The 27,202-nt window shown below is 44.9% G+C and overlaps 1 protein-coding gene across 1 annotated transcript in view; it reads right to left on the bottom strand.

Annotated features, from left to right (window-relative positions):
* Positions 1–4,828: 4,828 nt before the first annotated feature.
* Positions 4,829–27,202, bottom strand: part of fignl2 (fidgetin like 2) — a 48,530-nt gene continuing 26,156 nt past the window's right edge. The window contains exon 3 of the mRNA XM_061665166.1: positions 4,829–6,864. Coding sequence (XP_061521150.1) covers positions 4,829–6,864 — 2,036 coding nt within the window. The remainder of the gene's footprint in view (positions 6,865–27,202) is intronic.

The raw sequence follows: 27,202 nt of genomic DNA, 5'->3' as shown, positions 1-27,202 counted from the left end.
AGCTCTCGGTCCCTGGGTGCCGGTGAGGTGCCTGCTGGCCCCATTCCGCAGGAGTGTAGCCTCATACTTCACGAACTCTTCGCATTTTGTTTCACATTCGGCACATTCATATCTCATTTAGGGGGCTGACCCGATACATGATGATGCGAACGCCGGGTTGGGTCCTGCCAAATCTCTGCTGGTCTCTGGTCTGTTGGCTCCCCTTCTCTGCCCAGCCAGTCCTTCAGTTTTTATGCATCATACACCCGACAGTGTCCGGCTGGGGAGGACAGTCGGCCAGTTGCCTTTCTCCTTCTGATTTTAATGCACCACGTACATTCGCACATCCTTTGGGGATCTGGTTGGCCTGGGTGGAGGTGTCGGTTGCGGGTCATAATTGTCCCGTGACCGTCTTGACTCACCACCACCAGTCTCCCTAATTTTAATGCATGACACCCCACCACACATGATCACAGTGCAGTGATCACAGTACATGGTTGCCAGTCGGGTACCTGATAACCATAGTAATAGGGTGCGTGGTGGGTATTCATCATCTTGGCTTGACTCCTGCCCCCCTTTCTGCTGTCGGGCCACGGGGAGATGATGGTCCCCCAGCCTTCCTCTCGTCTCTCCTGGCACCCTCACGTCAATGTAGTCTGACCCCCTTGTCCCCTCCCTTGTGGGCTGGTGAGGTCACTTTGGTTGGGCTGGGGGACTGCCTTGGGTCCTTGGGATTGGGTGCCATGCCCCGAGCTGATTTCCCCACGGGACAGGCGTGCTTGCACAGCCACCCCTTGTGGGTGGAGGGGGCCGGGCACAGCAACTCCATACACCAGTTGACTAACATGCATGTGATATGGTGTATATTCACTAATAAGTTCCATTGACAAGCTACAAGCTTGCATTGCTCATGCTGGGACAACTAACAATAACACAGGTTGTATTAAATTATCAACTCACAGGTTCTTACAGGTGTTTAGACACTATAAAAGGATTCCACCACATCACGCATCAGTAGAGCTGCCTTGCTCATCTCCCACGTCCTGTCCTACCCAACCCTTTTCCGTCCTCTCCCATCTTGTCCTATTGGTTAACTGGTCCATCTCCTCACTGGGTGCCCCGCGCCCCTCGTCCATATAGATCGTGATTTGACTTCGTAATGTTACTTGTAGTCAAATATCTAGACTAACTATCGTTCTGCTGTGGTTGACACCCCTATTCCCTGTATCAGTTCTCTTCCTCTGTCTATCCCCTACAACCCTTTTCTGTCTGGCTGCATTTTCAATAAACATCAGAATAATTAAAAAATATTAATAAATAAAACAGTGGGAGTGTTTCAAACGCCCCTGTTGTACAACAAAACTGTTCCAGCACAAAAGGCATACAGATCCACCATTCTGCATGGCTATGCAGCTGAACAGGACAGGTTAAAAAAACAAACAAGAAGTAATATGATACAACATCACAATATCAATAGTTTGCGATCGCAGTTTGGAAATCATGGAAATAACCAAAGCATTAAGTGGTGAGCAATATTGACAAACTCTGTTTAATATTTCTGTGATACTCTTCTCTTTAAAATAGTATTTTTCTGAGGTAGACCGTGACAGTTCAAGAACATTATCATTTCCAAATAACAGCAACATCAAAAAAGACATGAAATAAATACTTTCATGTACAATATGCCGCAAAAAAAAAAATGAGGTAGAAGTTGTTACAGAAATTATACAAGAACAACGTTACAGATCCGAACAAAGTGTAAAAAGTGAAAACAGTTTTTTTTTCGGACAAAATACTCTTGTTACGAGTCATGGTGAATATTTGTGAATAATCACAATTTTGACTTTGAGTTCACTTTGCAGTATGCAGGCTGGTCACTGTGCTTGAACTGGTGTGGTGGGTGGACTGAAACATAAATCATAGCACTTTCAGGGAAGGCGAAGGGTGCCATGGTACGGGGGAAGAAGATATGACACCGCATAGCCACTGTGCCTTGTCGCTAATGAGACTGCATTGAGAGAGAAAAAAATGATGGCGGAAAGGAGGGGACAGAAGGAAAAATATTACATAATTCTCATTGGGTGAAAAGGGATATGACCAAATGTATTGGGACACCTGACGTTGAAAATGGAGGAAACGCTGATTTTACCTCATCCCAAAGAGGGAGGTGACGGTTCTTGGGTTCCTCTACACCAAACTCATCTAAACATGCCTGATAAAATAACCAAAGCTCTTGCTTCAACATTTAGTTGTCCAAAATCTTTACTGCGAGGGGTGGAGGGAGGTGTCTTGCCCAGTTTGTGATTGGCTGTTGATTATAAGTGATAATAATAATTGATTTGGTGGTGTGTCCCAAGACTTTTGTCCATTCATTGTACGAAGTAGTCCAGGGTGTTCCCCTCTTCTCTTCCCAAAAGTCATCTTTAAATTAATTTAATTGAAGACATCTAAATTGAGCGGCCTGGTGGATGATTGGTTAGCACATCTGCCTCACAGTTCTGAGTAAAATCCGGCCTCGCCTGTGTGGAGTTCCCATGTTCATCCCCGTGCCTGCGTGGGTTTTCTCCGGGTACTCCGGTTTCCTCCCACATCCCAAAAACATGCTTGGTAGGTTGATTGAAGACTCTAAATTGCCAGTAGATGTGAATGTGAGCGTGAATGGTTGTTTGTTTATATGTGCCCTTCGATTGGCTGGCGATCAGTTCGGGGTGTACCCCGCCTCTCGCTCAAAGATAGCTGGGATAGGCTCCAACACGCTCGCGACCTGAGTGAGGATAAGCGGTAAAGAAAATGGATGGATGGACATCTAAATTGTCCATAGGTGTGAATGTGAGTGGCTGTTTGTCTATATGTGCTCTGAGACTGGCGAACAGTCTAGGGTGTACTGCACCTCTCTTGCCCAAAATCAGCTTAGGTTAACAAAAGACAAAATCTTCCATAGATGTATACTCCGGTTTCCTCTCACATCCCAAAAACATGTGTGGTAGGTTGATTGAAGACTCTAAATAGCCTGTAGGTCTGAATGTGATTTTGAATGTCTTTATACGCCCTGCAATTGGCTGACAACTAGCCTAGGGTGTATGCCACCTGCAAAGTCATCTGGGGTAGACTCCAGCTTACCCGCAACCCTAATGAGGACAAGCGCAATAAAAAATGTATTCATGGATGACTATCAGGCCCCTCTGAGAGTAAACATAACAGCGATGAAGTGTAATGCTCTATTTATGTTGGCTTCACTTTAAAGAAAGACACACTCTAAAAACACTTTTACATTGGACTTTTCTGAAAGCTACACAATCTTACTGTTTCATCGTAAACTAGAACAAAAAGCAGTTTGTGCAACAAAAACGAAGTTCTGTAGCCTATACTGATATTTCTTGAAGACAATCAATATCCCACCATCAACTACATTCAAAATAAAGGATAGAAACATAAAAGAAAGACATTAATATATTCATATAAACAACGCCAATTCCAATGAAGTTGGGACGGTGTGTTAAACAAATAAAAACAGAATACAATGATTTGCAAATCATGTTCAACGTATATTTAATGATATACATGATATACTTTTCACCTGTGGGATGTTCCAAACAGGTGTTTGATTAGCATTCCTCAACTTTCTCAGTCTTTTTTGCCACCTGTCCCAGTTTTTTTGGAACGTGTTGCAGCCATAAAATTCTTAGTTAATGATTATTTGCTAAAAACAATAAGGTTTATCAGTTTTAACATTAAATATCTTGTCTTTGTAGTGTATTCAATTAAATATAGGTTGAACATGATTTGCAAATCATTGTATTCTGTTTTTATTTATGTTTAACACAACGTCCCAACTTCATTGGAATTGGGGTGGTAATAATACATGCATTTATGGCATCAAACATCAGAATATTGAAATACCTGAATTACATTCAATGTGACTCTTGTACCAAATTCAAGTTTCTCTCCCGAGGATAAAAGCCCAGCTGCAAAGGGTCTTTTAAGAGGTTTTCTCCTCACTTCTCACCAGAGACCCTAAAGATTACATACATTCTTTATTTCTTATTTCTGAGGTAAAGACATTTTTCCTGAGCATTTCAAACAAGACGACATAGAAAACAAACAGAAAAAGACACGATGTGCAGGTGAGACCACAGCAGTTGAGGAGGAATGTGCGTGCCATTCATTGTGGTGGATGTAAAATTTAAGGACAGCAATCCAGTGGGAATAAAACAACTATTTGATCACATTTAAGCGTAAGTGTTGTGGTGAAATCAATAAAGAGACGTGTAAAGAACATTTAACTGGATGGTGTAACTGTTACTGTATTTGGCGAGCAGCTAGCTAGCATAGGGGCTTTTGCCATCCGGTTTGATTAAAACAATTTGGCTTGTTGTGTTTTTGGTCAAAGAATGTTGTTGATCCCAAAGCAAAGATAAACACAAGCTTGAGCATATACATGGAAGTGGACTCTCAATAAATAGGATCCTGAGAGAAGCCGAAAAATGGGGGGATTTTCCAACCCTGATTATCCATTACCTTGGGCCACGTCATCTAACAACAAATCATTAATATTGTCCTGGACCCAGGCTAAACTGGATCGCTGAGCGTATCCAAATAGCTATCTGATTTTCCATTTAGACATTACACCACTCATAAAGGTCAGTTAACATTTCTTTTCTTTGGGTGAAAAAAAGGAAATACTGTGGATATTCATAGCCAAACAAATGCAGGTAAAGAGAATTTGTTCTCAGCTTTGTCGTAGCTTGGCTGGCTCTTTTGGATGCATGATTTCTATTTTTAAAAAAAACAAAAAAACAAGAACCAAACATTCAAGGAGCGGGTCAGAGTACAGTGACTGGCTGACTCCTCAGTGGTTATACAGCTTGCCCCACTCTATACTAGTGTCCGATTCTTTTGTCGTGCTGTGTGGGCACACCTTGCAGAAGGCATTTTCAAAGTCTGTGAAGGCTGGGGGTTTGCCATGGATGGCTCCAGCAGGGGCTGATGCAGAGGAGAGAGCCTGCTGGACGAGCTGCAGCAGTTCCCACACGGAGTAACCTTCAGTGCGCTGCAGCACCACGCTCAGCTCCCGCTCGCTCAGACTGTAGCCATGAGGTGAAAGCGCTTGCAGCAGCACTTGCCTACGCATGCCCACATCTGGCAGGCCGACGTGGTAGCGCTTGGCGAAACTACGATGGAGCGCATCTTGCAGCAGATCTGGCCTGCTGGTGGCACACACAACAATCACCAAACCTGTGCTCAGCTGAGCCTTCTCCAAGAAGTTGCGGAGTGTTTCTCTCAGGCCCTCCTCTTCCATGGTTTCCACTTGGCTGAGCAGCACCACTGATGGCTGCCGTGCGCCGGCCACCTGCAACACAGACCCCAGAATTTGTTCCGCCTCAGCCTTCCCTTTCAAGGTCAACAAGGTGCCACTCAGCCGGTAGAGGGAAGCTCCGATTTGTGAAGCCAGAGAATGAGTCAAGGTGGTTTTACCCCCTCCAGGGGGACCAAACAGCAGGATGCGTCTTGGTGGCTGTATCACTTGACTGGGCCTCAACACAGGCCACAGCAGGTCCTCCTCCAAGGCAACTTTGACATGGGTGAGGCCAGCCAACTCCCCCCAGCTTAGGGCTGGGCTGCAGTCCAAAATTTCCTTGTTAATAAGGTCCAACACACATGGATCCAGGCTCTCCAGAGTATCAAGAGTGGGACCACACAATGAAGAGCGTTTCTGGGCCTTAGAGCGCTGTTGTTGCTGGTGCTTCTCCTGCTGGGTGAAGGCCTGCTTCGCCACTGCGTTATCTCCTGTCATGCCAGCCGGAGGACTGTACTCTCCGGCTGGCCCATACTGAGGAGATACCAGGGGCTGCGAGGAGGGCTTGTTGGGCTTAAAGTTTTGTGGATCTGTACTGCTTGCCGAACTGCTGTAGCTGTTTCCGCAACACTCTGCTTTGTCACTGACGCTGTATGGCGAGTTTCCTCCAGGCTTCAATGGGTCATAGCTGAATTTCCTGTAACAAGCGTTGCCCCCAACTTCATTCTCTTCTCCAGCCATGTCAAAGACTTTTCTTTTCAACGCCCCACCAGACTCCGATGTGCCAATGTTGGTGCTCTGGTAACTGTAGCTGCCTCCTAACACTGATGGCCTGGGGGGAACAGGAGTGGGCGCTGGCAGACCTGAGGGCAAGAATGTTGCAGTGGGGTGGCTATAGCTGGGGGCAATGCTGTTCTGGGCAGGGTATGTGCTGGGTGGGTAGCTGTAGACAGGTGTGGTAGGGCTATAGCTGGGTACCAGAGTGTGGGTGGATTGGAGTGTATGAAGGGAGGCAGGAGGAAGTGCTGCACCAGGTTGTGGACAGTATCCAGATGAGAGATAGCTGCTGTTATAGCTGGAGGGGTAGTCGTTGGAACCACTGCAGGAGCTGCTGCCGCTGTAGCCGGAGTCTGAGAGGTTGCTGTTCACCACCGACACACTGCTAATCCCAGCAGGGCCAGCGCTCGTGGCCATACCTTTTGAAGTGGACAGGTTTTCGTGCCCTCCGCGGGGCACGAGAGAATAGGAGGCATCAGTGCTGTGTGTCATTGGCCAGGGCTCCAGTTCAGTCTTCTGGCCACTGAGGCCCCCAAAGGCACCCGGATCTGGGTAGGTGCCCACAGCATGTGCCCGCTCGTACGCTGAGTCCAGTCCACCGGAGTACTTCTCAGCATAGCGCTTCAACAGATTGGAAGCCGTTAGGGCGGAGATGTCGTCATTGGCCCAAGAGTAGGAGCTGCGGCTGCGACCGGAGTAGGATTCCGACTTGTCTGCCGGTGAGGAGGTGGTGGAGGACACGTCTAGGTGTTGCTCAGGCCACTGGCTGAGGGGCTGGGCATGCTCTGGATTCCAGTGCATCTTTAATAAGCCTGACAAAAAAGAAATTAGTCATTATAATTGTGTTCAAAAATGTTTTGCTTTTCTTTGAAATTCTTTGCTAAGGAACATTCCCATCAAACTGCTTCCTTATGATAGGAGGCACAGTGCAAATAAAAAAAAATGTAATAGCAGTCTGGAAAAAGTAATGACATGGTAACATTGTTTTGTTTGTGGGATTCCCTCCACGCTCAAAAATTGAAAGGTGTCATATGAGCATTGCTCAATAAAATGTAAATTCTAACAAAAAACTCAAACCAGACAAATATATAAATAGTACCCAAAATGCACTTTATCTTTTGCCAGTCATCTTCTAAGGTATAAAATCAACATAGCTGTCCATGTGTCTAGCTAGTGGGAGCGAAACTATTGTTGTGTGTTTTGTTCATGTGTGTGTGTGTTATTATTTGGCTGTAAACAGGCTTTCTTTTGAATTTTGGGGGATGGTGTGTGGAGGGATCGGCCGTGGCCCGGGTTAACAACGTCCGCCACCGGTGCCGTCAGCCTGCAGGGCGCCGGTGGAAATGCAGCTACCGTGGGTCGAAGAAGAAGAAGAGGTGGAAAGCGGGTTCTTTGGCAGAAAGAGAAGAGGAAAGCACAGAGCCTAGAACTGAATATGGGGACTTTCAATGTTGGGACTGGCAGGAAAATCTTGGGAGTTGGTTGACATGATGATTAGGAGAAAGGTTGATATATTGTGTGTTCAGGAGACCAGGTGGAAAGGCAGTAAGGCTAGAAGTTTAGGGCCAGGGTTTAAATTATTTTACCATGGTGTAGATGGGAAGAGAAATGGAGTCGGGGTTATTTTAAAAGAAGAGTTGGCTAAGAATGTCTTGGAGCTGGAAAGAGTATCAGATCGAGTGATGAGGCTGAAACTTGAAATTGAGGGTGTTATGTGTAATGTCATTAGTGGCTATGCCCCACAGGTAGGATGTGACCTAGAGGTGAAAAAGAAATTCTGGAAGGAGCTAGACGAAGTAGTTCTGAGCATCCCAGACAGAGAGAGAGTCGATATTGGTGCAGATTGTAATGGACATGTTGAATGAAATAGGGGTGATGAAGAAGTGATGCGTAAGTACAACATACAGGAAAGGAACTTGGAGGGACAGATGGTGGGAGATTTTTCAAAAAGGATGCAAAAGGCTGTCATGACCACTTTTTTCCAGAATAGGCAGTAACATAGGGTGACCTACAAGAGCAGAGGTAGAAGCACGCAGGTGGATTTTGTGATGTAATCTGAAGCAGGTTACCGACTGTAAAGTAGTGGTATGGGAGAGTGTGGCAAGAAAGCATAGGAAGGTGGCGTGTAAGATGAGTCTGGTGGTGGGGAGGAAGATTAGGAAAACAAAGGCAGCGCAGGGAACCATGTGATGGATGCTGAGACAGGATGAGTGTTGTGCAGCTTTTCGGGAAGAGGTGAGACAGGCTCTTGGTGGACAGGAGGAGCTTCCAGAAGACTGGACCACTGCAGCCAAGGTGATCAGAGAGGCAGGCAGGAGAGTAATTGGTGTATGGTGTATCTTCTGGCAGGAAAGGAGAGAAGGAGACTTGGTGGTGGAACCTCACAGTACAGGAAATCATACAAGGAAAAAGGTTAGCTAAGAAGAAGTGGGACACTGAGAGGACCGAGGAGAGGCGAAAGGAATACATTGAGATGCGACATAAGGCAAAGGTAGAGGTGGCAAAGGCCAAACAAGAGGAATATGATGACATGTATGCCAGGTTGGATACTAACGAAGGAGAAAAGGATCAAAACAGGTTGGCCAGACTGAGGGATAGAGATGGGAAGGATGTGCAGTAGGTTAGGGTGATTAAGGATAGAGATGGAAATATGTTGACTGGTGCCAGCAATGTGCTAGATAGACGGAAAGAATACTTCGAGGAGTTGATGAATGAGGTAAATGAGAGAGAAGGGAGAGTAGAAGAGGCAAGTGTGGGGGGCCAGGAAGTGGCAATGATTACTAAAGGGGAAGTTAGAAAGGCATACAAGAGGATGAAAAATGGAAAGGCAGTTGGTTCTGATGACATTCCTGTGGAGGTATGGAAGCATCGAGGAGAGGTGGCTGTGGAATTTTTTACTAGCTTGTTCAATAGCAATCTAGCGCGTGAGAAGATACCTGAGGAATGGAGGAAAAGTGTGCTGGTGCCCATTTTTAAGAACAAGGGTGATGTGCAGAGCTGTGGGAACTATAGAGGAATAAAGTTGATGAGCCACACAATGAAGTTGTGGGAAAGAGTAGTGGAGGCTAGACTCAGGACAGAAGTGAGTATTTGCGAGCAACAGTATGGTTTCATGCCCAAAAAGAGTACAGCAGATGCATTATTTGCATTGAGGATGTTGATGGAAAAGTACAGAGAACGTCAGAAGGAGCTACATTGTGTCTTTGTAGATCTAGAGAAAGCCCATGACAGAGTACCCAGAGAGGAACTGTGGTACTGCATGCAGAAGTCTGGACTGGCATAGAAGTATTTTAGAATAATACAGGACATGTACGGGGGCAGCAGAACAGTGGTGAGGTGTGCTGTAGGTGTGACAGACACATTTAAGGTGGAGGTGGGAATGCATCAGGGATCAGCCCTGAGCCCCTTCCTGTTTGCAGTGGTGATGGATAGGCTGACAGATGAGGTTAGACGGGAATCCCCGTGGACCATGATATTTGCAGATGACATTGTGATCTGCAGTGAAAGCAGGGAACAGGTGGAGGAACAGTTAGAAAGATGGAGGCATGCACTGGAAAGCAGAGGAATGAAGATTAGCCGAAGTAAAACAGAATATATATGTGCATGAATGAGAGGGGTGTTGGGGGAAGAGTGAGGCTCCAGGGAGAAGAGATAGCAAGCGTGGAGGACTTTAAATACTTGGGGTCAACCGTCCAGAGCAATGGTGAGTGTGGTCAGGAAGTGAAGAAACGGGTCCAAGCAGGTGTGAACGGGTGGAGGAAGGTGTCAGGTGTGTTATGTGACAGAAGTCTCTGCTAGGAAGAAGGGCAAAGTTTATAAAAGAGTGGTGAGGCCAGCTATGATGTACGGATTAGAGACTGGCACTGAAAAGACAACAGGAAGCAGAGCTGGAGGTGGCGGAAATGAAGATGTTGAGGTTCTCTTTTGAAGAGAATATAGAGTTTCAGTGGGTAACTGGTTTGGAGGATAGACAAGGATGTTTATTGGAGTATAGCATGCGTGGCATAAATGAAGATGTTGAGGTTCGCTCTTGGGGTGACCGGGTTGGATAAAATTAGAAATGAGCTCATCAGAGGGACAGCCAAGGTTTGATGTTTTGGAGACAAAGTTAGAGAGAGAGCAGACTTCGATGGTTTGGACACGTCCAGAGGAGAAATAGTGAGTATATTCGTAGAAGGATGATGAGGATGGCGCTGCCAGGCAAGAGAGCAAGAGGAAGACCAAAGAGAAGGTTGATGGATGTCGTGAGGGAAGACATGAGGGCAGTTGGTGTTCAAGAGGAGGATGCAGGAGATAGGCTTACATGGAAAAGGATGAAGCCCTGCGACGACCCCTAAAGGGACAAGCCGAAAGGAAAATAAGAACAGTGTGTGGAGGGGTACACAAACCCTGTCAGGATGTTAAAGGGGGAGCATGGCTTCAAAGCTCTGTGGGGGGAAAAAAATGCTGTTCAAAAAGACAAAACGGCTCTGTATTTCCTCTATGGGTTTTCTCTGGGTACTCTGGCTTCCTCCCACATTCTAAAAACATGGATTTTAGGTTGAATGAAGACTCTAAATTGTTCATACGGTAGGCGTGAATGTGAGTGTGAATGCTAATTTCTCAAATGTGCCCTGTGATTGACTGGCGTCCAGTCCACGGTGTACCTGCCTTTCGTTCAAAGTCAGCTTTAATCGACTCAAGGTACGTCGTGATTTGCTTTGGGCTTTTGCAGCACCACTATCCTGCGCTACCTAGCAAACACTGCTCACTTTTCTCAGAGAAAAAGAGGATGCTGCAGGTGAAGAGGGGGGGAAATTGGGGCATGGGTGAAAGCAGGTCTGCAAGCTGTATATGCTGCTGTGCAGTTTTCCCATCATATGTTGGAGCACTGATAAGATCCCGCCACAATTTTCTGAATACTGTCAGCATCTGCAGGTTTCCCAGAGGAGCAATTGTTATCTTCCAGAGCATGCTGCCCTGAATGTCTCCTCTCTCTGCCCTGCACCCCTATTTACCACCCACCAATACACCCACCCACCCACCCAGCATACAACAGAGCTCCACAGGCCCCAAGGTCGGCTGGACAGAGTGAGGGGATGGAAGGTGGAGGGTGAGTGTGCTGGTGGACAGTGGTTCGAGAGATTGAGAAAGAAAGATGCGGTGGTTGGGTTTGGAAGTGCATCATAGTGTGCTATTAATCAGCACAGTCTCCCATCGAAAATTGGAAAAGTGGAATGTCTGTTCTTGTGGCCAAAGCACATTGCTTTGACTTTGACTGGAAAGTATGTTTAATCAATGGATCCCACTGCAAGTGTGTGATTTTCTGGAACAAAATAACAGCACAGCGGATGAGGGGGCCACGAGCGTTTACCTGCATGCCTCACAAAAAAGGTCTATCAAAAGTTTTTTTTTTAATATATATATCACCACTAACTGCAGTGTAGTGGTACACTCGCCTGACTTTGGTGCGGGCAACGTGGGATCAGTTCCCACTCAGTGACGGTGCAAATGTGAGTGTGAATGGTTGTCCGTGTCTATATGTGCCTGCGACTGACTGGCGACCAGTTCAGGGTGTAGTCTGCCTTTCGCCCAAAGTCAGCTGGGATAGGCTCCAGCGTCCCGCGACCCTAACCAGGATAAGCGGTGTTGAAAATGGATGGATGGATGGAACTCTAACTGCGGCGGCACGGTGGGCGACTGGTTAGCACATCTGCCTCACAGTTCTGAGGACCAGGGTTCAAATTCCGGCTCCGCCTGTGTGGAGTTTGCATGTTCTCCCTGTGCCTGCGTGGGTTTTCTCCGGGTACTCTGGTTTCCTCCCACATCCCATAAACATGCGTGGTAGGTTGATTGAAGACTCTAAATTGGCCGTAGGTGTGAATGTGAGTGCGAATGGTTGTTTGTTTCCCTGTTTGTGTCCTGCGATTGGCTGGCGACCGGTTTAGGGTGTACCCCGCCTCTTGCCCGAAGATAGCTGGGATAGGCTCCAGCACACCCGTGATCCTAGTGAGGATAAGCGTTACAGAAAATGGATGGATGGAACTCTAACTACATTCACTCTGTGTGCCGACTTGCAAACGTTATCACAACTACTTCATAAAGACTTGTGCTACCTCATGCTGAGGTACTAGCTTGACATTCCACACATAGCTTGGCATTATTGATCTGTCACAAATTAGCCTGAGGTGGAGAGGAGTCAGCGAGAAAGAGAGAGAGAGAGAGAGCAAAAGCGGTGCATAAAAAAAGCCACTGGCCTTACTGCTTTTCATGATGATTCATTATTCATGACTGTCTGTGCATCTGGAGCCAGGCTTCTTATTGCATTGTAAATCAAATCTCGATATCTGCAGCCGGAGATTTCACTCACTGCTAAACTACTCCTTCTTTACTCTCTCTCCAAACCTCCGACTGTGTGTTTTCAGATTACGCACATTATCTATTCAGTCAGATGAGACCAGCAGACCAGATGGCTGTGGGATTATCACGTCCTTCATATTCAAATCCACTGCCTTAAATTCCCAAAGGCAAAAGTAGTTCAAGTACTTCCCTTAAGCTTTCGGCTCTGACAACTGCCACGGCCAAGACTTGCCAGAACCGCTTCTCACACTCATCAAACCTGAGACACCCCAATGACTGCGTATGTGTGTGGACAGAATCCCAGCTCTTTGTCCGGGCTACTATGTCCTGCAGGCCCTTCCCATCTGCAGCCTGACCAGTTTCTGAGCAGCCCCAATAATAGGACCTGTGTGTGACAGAGATGGATGAGAGCCCAGGGGAACTCATAAAAGCTCCAGCAGGGAGGGAGCCATGGAAGGAAGGTGGGAGGAAGAGAGGGCAAAGTCGACAGCAGGCGCTACGTCCTCTCGAAGCGGGCCAGAGCGGACATTAGAGTACTCGGGCTAACTGCTGTCCACTCCATCATCAGCGTACTGCCACTGCAGAATGGACTTCTTTCACAGTAAATCCCCACTACTCCCTCCCACCGCCATCGACCAATGTGCTGGACAGCTGCCCAAATGCCCCTCAGGAAGTGTTGAAACGGAGAATAGTTACTCTCTAAAGGTACATACCGTAGTTTGTTATGCATGTACTGTACTCTGTGTGACCAATGGTGGCGCATTTAAAGTGTTAGCAATCCAAAAGCTATCATCTATGCGGCAGCACTGTTGTGGAGATGGAAACCAAGAATAAAATTTTTCAAATCAGGACAATGTGCACATTCTCTCACTAGATTTAACTTGGGCTGCAACATTAGATGTTTAGCCTGTCTCCAGTTATCTCTGCGAGACGAGCTCTTTTCAATATCAGGTCACTGGGTAATAAATCAATGTTGATTAATGACATCATTACAACCCATGATCTGGACGTTTTGTTTCTAAATGAAACGTGGTGAACAGAAGGTAGCTGTAATACCATTTTAAATGAGGCAACACCAGCAAATTTTTACTTTATGAAAAAAGGCAATGGTATTGCTGTTATTTTTTAGTCATTATTTCAGTGTAAAGAAATTATACTGGGTGATTTGAGCTCTTTTGAATATCTCTGTTTTTTACTTAAAGGTGACCCAAAGGTTATTGTTTTAATAATTTATAGTCCTCGAAGATACAACAGAAAATTAATGGAGGACTTTTCAGAACTGCTGTCATTATTTGTTATTTGTACTGACTACAACTATTTTGTCATAACGGGAGACTTTAACATTCATGTTGACAATAACATGGGAAAAAAAATAATCTAAAGAACTCTATGCTATACTCGACACATTTGATCTCTCTCAACATATTAAGAGTCCAACCCACACTTAAGGTTACCTCTTAGACCTGGTCATCTCTAACGATGTTGAAATTCTATCAATTGACATTAAGGATATGGCTATCCTTAATGTCTTTGAATTACAGATTCTTCCAAAAGTTCAGACAACCTCTGTCTATTAAGAAAAGGTACATAAATGAGAACATCGCCACTAAGTTTATGGAGACCGTTGCTGTGCCACAAACTGTGAATGCTGAGTCAGTTGATGATCTTTTGGATAATTTCATCTGTAAAATCTCAAATGTCATGAATGTTGTCGCTCCTATTAAAACTAAGACAATCTTGAGGTGACCAACAACATAGTGGAGGAGCACAATGATGGTAAAGACCTCTAAACCAAAATGTAGGAAAGCAGAACATAAGTGGCGAAAAACTAAACTCCAAATTGACTATGACCTCTACAGACAAAGTCTTCGTAATTTTAGTCAAGAGTTAGTCAGGGCTAGACAGCAACACTTTTCTGAAATCATCAGTAAGAACGTCAACAATACTCGAACTCTGTTTGCTGTGGTTGACAAGCTCACAACCCCGTCGAATCAGATAGCTCCAGAACTCCTAACAGCAGATAAACGCAATGAATTTGCTTGTTATTTTAGTGGAAAAATACAATCAATCAGGTTAAATATTAGCACAAATCAGCAAAATGATATAATTATACTACATCTGAAACCACCCAGGAAAAACTCGATTACCATGTCAGAATTTGATACAATTGAGAAAACGGTTCAGCAGCTGAAACCATCAACGAGCTGTCTTGACTCAATACCATCTGACTTTTTCAAAGCTATTGTGAAGTCTGTGCTAGCTGATTTGCAGCAAATAATCAATTGCTCACTTCAGTCAGACGAGTTTCCAAAAGCTCTTAAAGTAGCTGCCATTAAGCCTCTGCTAAAAAATAGAGCGCTGGACGCTTCCATGTTAGCAAACTATAGACCCATCTCAAATCTCCCTTACATAGCCAAGATTGTTGAGAAAGTTATTTTTAACTCAGCAATTTCTTGACCTTAAATGGACTCTTTGACAAATTTAAATCAGGGTTCCGGACTCATCACTGCTCTTATCAAATTGCTAAATGAAATAAGGTTGAATACTGACCCAGGAAAGTTGTCTAATCTGGTTTTATTGGACCTCAGTACGGCTTTTGATATGGTAGATCATAATATACCACTGAACAGGTTGGAAACGTGGGTAGGACTAAATGGAACAGTCCTTAAATGGTTCAGGTCCTACCTGGAAGAAAGGAGTTATTTTGTAACCATTGGAAGTGCTCAATCTGATTGAACGGCAATGACCTATGGGGTCCCTCAAGGGTCAGTTTTTGGACCCCTCCTGTTCAACCTGTATATGCTACCCTTGGATCAAATTCTTCAGAACTTTAATCTTGACTATCATAGCTATGTAGATGACACACAGTTATATCTAGCAGTGTCTCCAGATGACTACAGTTCAATTGAGGTGTTGTGTCAATGTCTAAAACAGATACATATCTGGATGAGCCAACATTTTCTTCAATTAAACCACAACAAAACTGAGATCATTGTTTTTGGCAATAAAGAAAAGAGAATTGCTGTTACTAAATACCTGGAGTCACTCTCTTTAAAAACCAAAGACCAAGTCCGAAACCTTGGTGTTCTGATAAATTCCGACCTGACTTTCAACAGTCATATCAAATCAATTACTAAAACTGCCTTCTACCATCTGAAGAACATATCCAGAATGAAGGCTTGCATGTGCCAAGCAGACCAGGAGAAGCTTATCCATGCTTTTATCTCTAGTAGACTTGACTATTGTAATGGTCTTCTGACTGGACTCCCTAAAAAGAGCATTAAACAGCTGCAGCTCATTCAGAGTGCTGCAGCTCGTGTACTGACCAGAATAAAGAGGTCACAGCATATTACTCCAAATCTAAAGTCTTTACACTGGCTTCCAGTCAGCTTTAGAATATGTTTTAAAGTTCTGCTACTGGTCTATAAATCACCAAACGGCTTAAGTCCTGAATACATGAATGAAATGCTAATGGAATATAAGATCGACAGACTCAGGTCTCATAGTGGAGTCCAAAGCAAACATGGTGAAGCAGCTTTTAGGTGATGCTGCACACATATTGAATAAGTTGCCAACAGAAGTGATGTCAGCCCCAATTGTGCATGCTTTTAAGTCCAGGTTAAAAACTCTTCTTTTTTCTATATGATATTTCTACCACTGTGCTCTGTTTTAATTGTATTTTTATTTATTTTATTTTTCTTCTCTTTGTTTTAAATGTTTATAAGCTGTTTTTTTTCTTTGTTTTTAAATGCTTTTTATCATGTAAAGCCATTGTGTATGAAATGCGCTATGTAAAGAAATTTGCTTTGCTTTGCGAAGTAAACATTTAAAAACGCAGGTCTTTCTGCTGACCAGTGACCTCAGCTGGCTGCAAGAAGAGCTTAAGGATATGCACATTCAAACTTCCCACTGCATGTGTGAGTGTTGCATGGTCCCAGGGGGGACAGATGTTTCTCTGCTGACCACCTTACTGTCTGTGCGGCCATTGTAGTGGACGAGCATCCAGCTGACGTTGGCCCTGAGACAAAGGCTGAGGGATCCTATTGTTAGAGGCCTTTCTAATTATGGAAATCTTATTAATCTATTCAGCAGCAGTCCACAGAGAGCTTTTGTGCGCGCCTGGGATTTATTGAGGGAGCAGCGTGAGCTGCATCCTTTTGTCAACAAGCGTGATGAAGACAGTGGCAAAACTCACTTTAGCCAAAATGGGCTTTGTGGAGGGCCCGGTGTTCAAACTAGACCAGGGCATTTCTCTCTTTTATAGTTTCTTGAATGTGGCTCAACAAAGTGACTACATTTATATGCACAAATGAATGGGGTTATTAACAGTAAGTTTGGTCTCTACATTTTTTCACACATATCTGTGAAGTGCCAGTTTACATGCACTGTAATCTGTTCCATCGCGTGCTGCATTACAGCTGGGGAGGATGCCCCGGAGGTAGAGGGAGAGGACATGAAAACGAGGTAAGCACCGAAGCATCCAGGCTCTGCTTGCCACTAGCCCACACAGACCCACAATAGCATCACTCATCCTTGCTAATGTTCGCTCAGTAGACAATACAATGAACCACATACAGCTCCTGAACTCTGCACAGCATTATGTGACAGACTGTCAGTCTTCTACTTTTTATGGAATCGTGTCTCACTGACAACATCCCGCACTCCTCTATGCAGCTCGCGAAGCTCACATGCTATCATTCTGACTGAGTCTCTGTGGAAGGAAGTAGACTCGTGGAGGGACAGTCTGTGTTTACATCAGTGATGTTTGGTGCCAGAATGCTGCTGTTGTGGATAAGCGCTGTTCTCAGCTGGTTGATTTTATCATTAAAGCTGAACTAAACTAATTTTCGTGTTTTGTTTCTAAATACATTAAATATGTTTGACGGTAAGTGCAGGAACTGTGCAAAGACTGAGAACAATTTAGTACGGAATTGTTGAGATAGGCTTTGGACTCATTCTTCATATCTTTCGGCCGGATTTTTGGGGCAGAGCTTGACTGACTGGGAGCATTTCCTGGTGCTTATATAGAGGAAAGGCGGCCGTGACTGAGGACAGCATACGGCCATTAAAGGGGGACGGGTGCGCGTGAAGGAGGACGCTAAAGGCACGCCCCCAGGAGGTATATAGTGCCGGGGTGTGCATTGTTGGCTAAGGACCCCGAAAATGGCACCTACGAAGAGACACACTTACGAAGTACAGTTTAAACTACAAGCTATCAGTTACGTGGAGGAACATGGGAATCGAGCAGCCGCGCGAGAATTCAAGATCAACGAATGCATGGTTCGCAAGTGGAGGAAGCAGGAAAACGAGCTTCGCCAAGTCAAGAAGACGAAGCTGAGTTTCCGCGGAAAAAAGGCGAGGTGGCCCGAGTTGGAAGATCAACTCAAGCAATGGATTAATGAGCAAAGAACAGCCCGGAGAAGCGTCTCTACAGTCGCCATTCGACTGAGTGCAATAAGTCGGAGCTTGCCATCATTCCGGGAGGCTTGACGAAGGAAGTCTAACTGCTTGAAATCGGTCTAAAAAGGGCGTTCAAAGTGAAGTTGTGAGCGGCGTGGGAGCGATGGATGACAGATGGCAAACAGCTTTACTGAGAGTAGGAGGCAGAGCTGGGCGAGTTAGGCCACAATTTGTGAATGGATTGTGGATGCTTGGGCTAACGTGTCTGCTTGCAGTGTTGTTCAAGCTTTCGTGAAAGCCGGCATCATTTCTGAGGAGCCGCACGGCAACGAGACAAGGAGGAGATGGAACCTGGCGTGTTTGATTGAGAACTTGCCCAGCTGTTCATTTTGGATACAGAAGATGAGGACTTTGATGGATTTGTGGATGAGGATTGATACAAAAAATAACGTGAATACATTGTTAAATACTTCAATAAAGTACAACCGAACTCAGTTTTGCTCCCGCTACCTTTTTAAAAACATTGTTTTAGCGTGCATGCATGCTACCGTATGTTTTAACCTAGCGTATGTCTGACCATGCCTGATGCCAAATAATACGGTGCGCCTTATATGTGTGTTAAATACAGAAATAGACCCCATAACTGAGACTGCACCTTTTAATACGGTGCACCTTATGGTCGTGAAAATACGGTAACGAAGTAATATAGGAAAAGAAGACAACAAAAGACAAAGCATTAGCTGTAAACAAGATGAGGAAAGTAAAGCATTATACGATTAGGACAATGACACTGGATTCGAGTGTTGTATGGGTCAGTAGTGCTGGACCCTGTGAGGGAAGGACAGGACAATATCAGACAGGATTGTACGGGACAGGGACAGGAGGGGTAGCATGCAGGACAGGCGTCGTGAACCTGACTGTACAACTGAAGTGTGGTGGGAGTGGCAATGTAAATTATAAACATCTGTAGGACCAGAGTGTAAGTGAAGGGATACCCAAGAAAGTTGCATAGTTTTAAGTTATTTGTCGCAATGAGTTGCCCCACACCCAGTGAATAAGTCCCAGGGGTGTGTGTCTGCAGACACATGCAAGTGAAATGACACCATTTCGCATGCACTATAACCGTCAGAAGTGTCCTGTAATTGCTGTGCCTGCACCGCGGGGGCTGAGCACCCCAGGCCACCCAATCGAGAGGCAGGGCCGCGCCCAGGAGTCTACCCGAGAGCAGCCCAGTGGACGGGACACCTCCCACACCGAGGGATCCAGGTTGGCCCTACCGAGGCGCCCCGAAAACTGGCCACCCACAGGAACCTAACGAGGCTATCCCCCAGGTCCCCTCTATCAGCCCCAGGCACCCCCCATCCCCAGGAGACCGAGACGCCCACCACCAACCCGCTAAACCCACAATGTAGCCAGTCCCCGCCCAGCCCGAAGGCAAGACGGTGATGGTGTAGAGAACAGTGATTTAATTACTTGCTTTGGAAGTGGAACCATCACTAAACATTTTCAAAAGGTTGCAAAATGTGTATGGGTAAGTGTGTGTCCAAGATCAAAGACGAAGAACAAGAGACTGCTTTGAGTGACCGCCTTAACAAGCAAAGGGGCAGCAGACCATCTTCAGTTGTTATTCACTGATCAGAAAGATCGTAGTCACCATTGATTACATCACCCTCGTGTCATCATTGATGACATAACCCTAACCTTATCCTCATTTTGCAACCTTTTGAAAATGTTTAGTTGTGGTTCCCTTTCCAAAGCAAGAAATTCAGTCACATTTCTCTGTTTGTGATGGGCATCCAAGAATGTTGTAATTTAAAAAGTGGCTGACAGGAAGAGGACAGACTTAAATAAAACTTTTAAAAACAAAACTTCAAACAAGTATTTAAACTACAAACCGTGGACATTTCTGGCAAAAAAGAAAATCTATTATTAGTTGCTGAAATTAAATCAGGCTCATATCGCAGCTACTATTTAAATATGCACTAATAATGCAGCCCTATGGGGGGCACAAGCCAGTGCAAACTGTAGCCTGGTCCCAAGCCCAGATAAATGCAGAAGGTTGCTTCAGGAAGGGCATCCAGCTTAAAACTTTGCCAAACAATTATGAGCGTTCATCTAAAACATTCCATACTGGATCGGTTAACAACGTCTGCCCCCGGCACCGTTAACCTGCAGTGCGCCGGTGGAAATTCAGCTACTGTGGGTCGAAGACGAAGGAGAGGTGGAAAGCGGGTTCTTCGGCAGAAAGAGAAGAGTAATGCACAGAGCCTAGAATTGAATATGGGGACCTTGAATTTTGGGACTATGACAGGAAAATCTCGGGAGTTGGTTGACATGATTATTAGAAGAAAGGTTATATTGTGTGTCCAGGAGAGCAGGTGGAAAGGCAGTTAGGCTAGAAGTTTAGGTGCAGGGTTTAAATTATTTTACAATGGTGTAGATAGGAAGAGAAATGGAGTCGGGGTTATTTTAAAAGAAGAGTTGGCTAAGAATGTCTTGGAGGTGAATAGAGTATCAGATCGAGTGATGAGGCAAAAACTTGAAATTGAGGGTGTTATGTATAATGTGATCAGTGGCAATGCCCCACAGGTAGGATGTGACCTAGAGGTGAAAGAGAAATTCTGGAAGGAGCTAGACGAAGTAGTTCTGAGCATCCCAGACAGATAGAGAGTCGTGATTGGTGCAGATTGTAATGGACATGTTGGTATAGGAAATAGGGGTGATGAAGAAGTGATGGGTAAGTATGGCATCCAGGAAAGGAACTTGGATGAACAGATGGTGGTAGACTTTGCAAAAAGCATGAAAATGGCTGTAGTGAACCTTTTTTTCCAGAAGAGGCAGGAACATTGGGTGACCTACAAGAGCGGAGGTAGAAGCACGCAGGTGGATTACATCTTGTGCAGACGATGTAATCTGAAGGAGGTTACCAACTGTAAGGTAGTGGTCGGGGACCGTGTGGCTAGACAGCATAGGATGGTGGTGTGTAAGATGACTCTGGTGGTGGGGAGGAAGATTAGGAAGACAAAGGCAGAGCAGAGAACAATGTGGTGGAAGCTGAGACAGGACGAGTGTTGTGCAGCTTTTGGGGAAGAGGTGAGACAGGCTCTCGCTGGACAGGAGGAGCTTCCAGAAGACAGGACCACTGCAGCTAAGGTGATCAGAGAGGCAGGCAGGAGAGTACTTGGTGTATCTTCTGGCAGGAAATGAGAGAAGGAGACTTGGTGGTGGAACCTCACAGTACAGGAAATCATACAAGAAAAAGGTTAGCTGAGAAGAAGTGGGAGAATGAGAGGACCGAGGAGAGGCGATAGGAATACATTGAGATGCGACACAGGGCAAAGGTAGAGGTGGCAAAGGCCAAACAAGAGGCATATAATGACATGTATGGCAGGTTGGAATCTAAAGAAGGAGAAAATTATCTGTACAGGTTGGCCAGACAGAGGGATAGAGATGGGAAGGATGTGCAGCAGGTTAGGGTGATTATTTTTTTTTTTAAATCAGTTTATTTGAAAGGGGACAATGCTTAAGGATAGAGATGGAAATATGTTGACTGGTGCCAGCAGTATGCTAGCTAGATGGAAAGAATACTTCGAGGAGTTGATGAATGAGGAAAATGAGAGAGAAGGAAGAGTAGAGGAGCCAAGTGTGGTGGAACAGGAAGTGGCAATGATTAGTAAGTGGGAAGTTAAAAAGGCATTAAAGAGGATGAAAAATGGCAAGGCAGTTGGTGGTGATGACATTCCTGTGGAGGTATGGAAGCATCAAGGAGAGGTGGCTGTGGAGTTTTTGACCAGCTTGTTCAACAGAATTCTAGCGGATGATAAGATGCCTGAGGAATGGAGGAAAAGTGTGCTGGTACCCATTTTTAAGAACAAGGGTGATGTGCAGAGCTCTGGGAACTATAGAGGAATAAAGTTGATGAGCCACACAATGAAGTTATGGGAAAGACTAGTGGAGGCTAGTCTCAGGACAGAAGTGAGTATTTCGGAGCAACAGTATGGATTCATGCCTAGAAAAGATACCACAGATGCATTATTTGCCTTGAGGATGTTGATGGAACAGTACAGAGAAGATCAGAAGGAACTACATTGTGTCTTTGTGGATCTAGTGAAAGCGTATGACAGAGTACCCAGAAAGGAAGTATGGTACTGCATGCGGAAGTCTGGAGTGAGAGAGAAGTATAACCCCAATTCCAATGAAGTTGGGACGTTGTGTTAAACATAAATAAAAGCAGAACACAATGATTTGCAAATCATGTTCTACCTATATTTAATTGAATACACTACAAAGACAAGCTATTTAATGTTCAAACTGATCACCTTTATTGTTTTTAGCAAATAATAATTAACTTCGAATTTTATGGCTGCAACACGTTCCAAAAAAGCTGGGACAGGTGACAAAAAAGACTGAGAAAGTTGAGGAATGCTCATCAAACACCTGTTTGGAACATCCCACAGGTGAACAGGCTAATTGGGAACAGGTGGGTGCCATGATTGGGTATAAGAGGAGTTTCCCTGAATGGCTCAGTCATTCACAAGCTAAGTTGGGGTGAAGTTCACCTCTTTGTGAACAAGTGCGTGAGAAAATAGTCGAACAGTTTAAGGACAATGTTCCTCAACGTACAATTGCAAGGAATTTAAGGATTTCATGACTCTAAATCACACATGTCAAACTCATGGCCCAGGAGCCAAATCCGGCCCACCACATCATTTTATGTGGCCAGTGAAAGCAAATCAAATCATGTGCATCAACATCAAATTGTCTTTTGTAATAAATAATAAAGTTGAAATATTGAAAGCATATTTTTTTGGTTTGTTTTTTTACCAAAACCCTTTTTACAGTAACTGAGCAATAGTTGAACAAACAATTATCCTAGACTTCTGATTTAAAACCCTCTTATCCATCAATTGGTTGTGTATATATAATAATATGATGAGCCACAGTCGTAACGGGCCTCTGAAACCATAACTATAATATGGCCCGCAACAACAACAAAAAAGTTTGACAACCCTGTCCTCCTTTATTCGGAGGCAATGACGTCAACAGGAATAATTTTCAGATTCTTATGTGTTTTTTCATTAACGTTATCTATGTTATGTTAGTATTTCTTGGAAGATAAAAACATTCCTCGTGGCTGTTACAGCGCAAATCTGACTGCAAAAAGTGTTTTCGGTGTCGAAAATCACGTTTGTAGGATTCGGACACAATAGAAAACTATATGGACGTGATGCAATATTATTATTCTTGTTTTCTGAGAAGTAAATCTGACGATGCGCTTGCTCTCAGTGTGTCCCGGAAAAGGAAAATGAAAAAGGCTGCCATTGTCTGTTGTTTACTAACTTAAAATCACTGGATGATCGTAATTTCAGCAAGTGCTGGTGATCCTATGCTAAATTACTTTGGATATTGACTATTTTTGGAGTTGTCGGCAAAGTATTTTGGTGAAAATATCAATGACTGTGTCAAGCAGCAGCCGTTGCCGACATCCCCTTTAGCTTCTGCCGTACCAGTTTGCTAATCTTCATCGGGTCCACATATAATCAACAGTAATAATAATAGATTAGGACAGCACATACAGTACATCAATACAGTAGTTACACATGATTCATTGATACAGTAGTTGTCAGTCGGTTAGGAGCAATGTTCCCTCTAATTTTTCATGTGTCTGGGCAGACACACAAGCTCCTTGAGCGCATTGAGGACCACTGTGAGCAACATCAGATGTGCCCGCTGTGGCCACACACCTGTATGACACCTGTTCAAAACCTTGGATCATAGAAAGTTGCATGGCTTATCTAAAGAACCAAATTACAGCAGCAATTTTCATTGGTTAACCGTTAATAAAATTGATTTGACCCACTTGAAATGAAAATGCTTTAACCACAGGAGTCCTGCTTTGGCCTTTGGCTTGTGATACAGTGTAAATTCCTGTAACTCTCTGTATGTAAACTAACTTTGGAGTACCTCAAAATACATGTCAAATAAGTAAACAACATTAACACAAAAGACACCAAATAATAATTTGATATGAAATCAAGTACTGTTAAAACAAAAAAAATGTACTGTATTTTAATTCTCAAGCAACACCTTTCAGAAGAAGAGTATCAGATTTGTATTGCAGATTTGAAAAGGACAGTTTCACTCCACACACCCACCCGGCCGCACCCGCGACCACAACCATACCTCTGACTTCTGCGTTAACCATCCATGAACAGGATGTGAGACGCATCTTCAAACAACAGAAGATTAACAAAGCGACAGGACCGGACCACGTGTCCCCGTCCTGCCTCAAAGTCTGCGCGGACCAGCTCGCTCCAGTCTTCACTCAGATCTTTAACAGATCTTTGGAAATGTGCGAAGTTCCATCCTGTTTCAAACGCTCCACCATCATTCCAGTCCCCAAGAAACCTGCAATCTCTGGTCTGAATGACCACAGGCCTGTCGCTTTGACATCTGTGGTCATGAAGTCCTTTGAACGTCTCGTGCTGGACCACCTCAAGAGTGTCACAGGTCCCCTGCTGGACCCCCTGCAGTTTGCCTACCAAGCGAACAGGTCTGCGGCATATGATGCAGTCAACATGGGACTGCACTTCATCCTAGAACACCTCGACAGTGCAGGGACCTACGCGAGGATCCTGTTCGTGGACTTCAGCTCAGCGTTCAACACCATCATCCCTGAACTCCTTTCAACCAAGCTTCTCCAGCTCAGCGTCTCACCTGCCATCTGCCAGTGGATTTACAGCTTTCTGACGGGCAGGACACAGCAGGTCAGGCTGGGGGAGGCCACCTCATCCACACGCAGCATCAGCACTGGGGCGCCCCAAGGTTGTGTCCTCTCTCCGCTGCTCTTCTCTCTCTACACGAACGACTGCACCTCAGCGAACCCGACTGTCAAGCTCCTGAAGTTTGCAGATGACACCACTGTCATCGGCCTCATCAAGGACGGTGACGAGTCTGCATATCGACAGGAAGCGGAGCGGCTGGAGCTGTGGTGCGGCCGACACAACCTGGAGCTGAACAGAGATGAGGTAGAGATGATCGTGGACTTCAGGAGGCATCCTTCGCCACAGCTGCCCCTCACGTTGTCCAGCTGCCTTGTGTCAACCGTCGAGACCTTCAAGTTCCTGGGAATTACAATCTCTCAGGACCTGAAGTGGGCGAACAACATCAACTCCGTCCTCAAAAAGGCCCAGCAGAGGATGTACTTCCTGCGGCTTCTGAGAAAGCACGGCCTGCCACCGGAGCTGCTGAGACAGTTCTACACAGCGGTCATCGAATCAGTCCTGTGTTCTTCATCACAGTCTGGTTTGGTGCTGCTACAAAAAAGGACAAACTCCGACTGCAACGGACAATCAAAACTGCTGAAAGGATTGTCGGTGCCCCCCTACCCACCATTGAGGACTTGCACGCTGCCAGAACTAAGACAAGGGCGTGCAAAATCCTCTCGGACCGTCCGCACCCCGGTCACCAGCTCTTCCACCTCCTTCCCTCAGGTAGGCGCTACCGATCAACGCAAACTAGAACTAGTAGACATTCCAACACCTTCTTCCCTCTTGCGATCAACTTCTTAAACACCTAACCTATAATTCCATTACAACAAGCTGGCAATTTTTTGACTTGAGTTCGTTGTCACATTTCTGTGGGGCCAATTATGTGTTACTCGTGCACTCACTGTAGTTGTCTCGCCATGCTGCACTATTTGCATATACTGGCCACTCTTGCCAGAGTAGCATCTGCTCCATTTGCACACTGATTGAGGAGTATCTGTAACATTTGCACAACCAACATTGTCCCAGATGATCGCACTACTCGTCACTTTAAACCGCATACACTCCTTGAAGTCTCAGCGCCCTTTGCACAATGGTCATTGCACCGGACTATTGCAATATTAGTCGTTCGAACTGCTCTAAGTGCTAGAGGACTCTGCATCTTTTTGCACAATTGTTTTTTGTCAATGTCTTTATGTCCCCAAAGTGTTCTGTAAATTGACTGTCTGTTGTACTAGAGTGGCTACAACTACCGGAGACAAATTCCTTGTGTGTTTTGGACATACTTGGCAAATAAAGATGATTCTGATTCTGATTCTGATCAAAGAGGATATAATAAAGCCAAATAACAGGGATGTCAAACCCGCAGCCCGAGGGGCACATCCGGCCCGCCACATCATTTTATGTGGCCAGCGAAAGCAAATCATTTGCCTCAACTTACATGATTCTGTACCAACATTTCACATTGTAATATATCATAAATAATAACATTGAGATATTGCAAGCATTTTGTTTGGGGGGGGGGGGGGGGGGGGACCAAACCCCTATTTTTACAGTAACTTGAACAATAGTTGAACAAACTATTATTCTTGACTTCTGATTTGAAAACTTATCTATCATTTTCTTGTGTATACATAATACTATGACGAGAAGATTTCACGGTCATAGCAGCCCTCTGAGGGAAACCGTACCAACAGTGTGGCCCGTGACAAAAATGAGTTTGACACCCCTAGAATAGACAATGTTAAATTTTTATGATAAATGTTTGATATATGGATTTGCTTCATCATGCTGTCACCTTTTTAAACAGAGGTTTCATATTATACAGGTATGCTGCGCTATCTTTGTAAGATTTTGTTTAAACTGATGGAGCATGAATGTATTACCTCATCTGTGTAAACACACCCTCCACCCGGCCTCCTTTTCTTCTCTTGTGAATTAAATGTTGTTACCATAAATACTTGAAGCATGCGAAAAACGCTGGATTCAATATTCCATTGATGAACATGTACAGTATACATGCCAATAGCCTGGGCGTGCTAAGTGAGCTTTAAAAAGTCAGTCAAACACCCTCATATTAGGGAGTTTAGACGCATTTTAGAAGTGCGGTTTAAATTTGTATTTCCAATATTTGTTTTGACTCACTGATGGTGACTTTGGTGCGGGCAGCGTGGGTTCGGTTCCCACTCAGTGATGGTATGAATGTGAGTGCGAATGTGTGTTCGTGTCTATATGTGCCATGCGACTGACTGCCGACCTGTTCGGGTTGTAGTCCGCCTTTCGCCCAAAGTCCTGGGATAGGCTCCAGCGCCCCCCAACCCTAACCAGGATAACCAGTGTTGACAATGGATGGATGGACAAATATTTGTTTTCTTAATGTACATGTAAAGATTGTGACCTACAACCTTTACTGCTGTAGGAGAAACCCAAGCAGCTACTATGATTATTACTTGTAATCATGTTTTCCGATAACAAGGAATTGCTGGTTGAGATGAAACATTATCTTGGCAGGAAGCCCAGAAATGGAGGGCTCCGATGCTGTTTCACTGTTCCCAAGAGGTTCCCATCTCCTTCCTCTCATGGCACTTTTGTTTTTCCTGCCCCAAGGCGCAAAAGAGACACGGATCCAGCATGCCTTCTGGGA

Source organism: Phycodurus eques, chromosome 1, assembly GCF_024500275.1.
Source record: "Phycodurus eques isolate BA_2022a chromosome 1, UOR_Pequ_1.1, whole genome shotgun sequence".
Classification (NCBI taxonomy): Eukaryota; Metazoa; Chordata; class Actinopteri; order Syngnathiformes; family Syngnathidae; genus Phycodurus; species Phycodurus eques.
The sequence above is the reverse complement of the archived record's forward strand: the minus strand, read 5'-3'. Positions and strand labels throughout refer to the sequence as shown.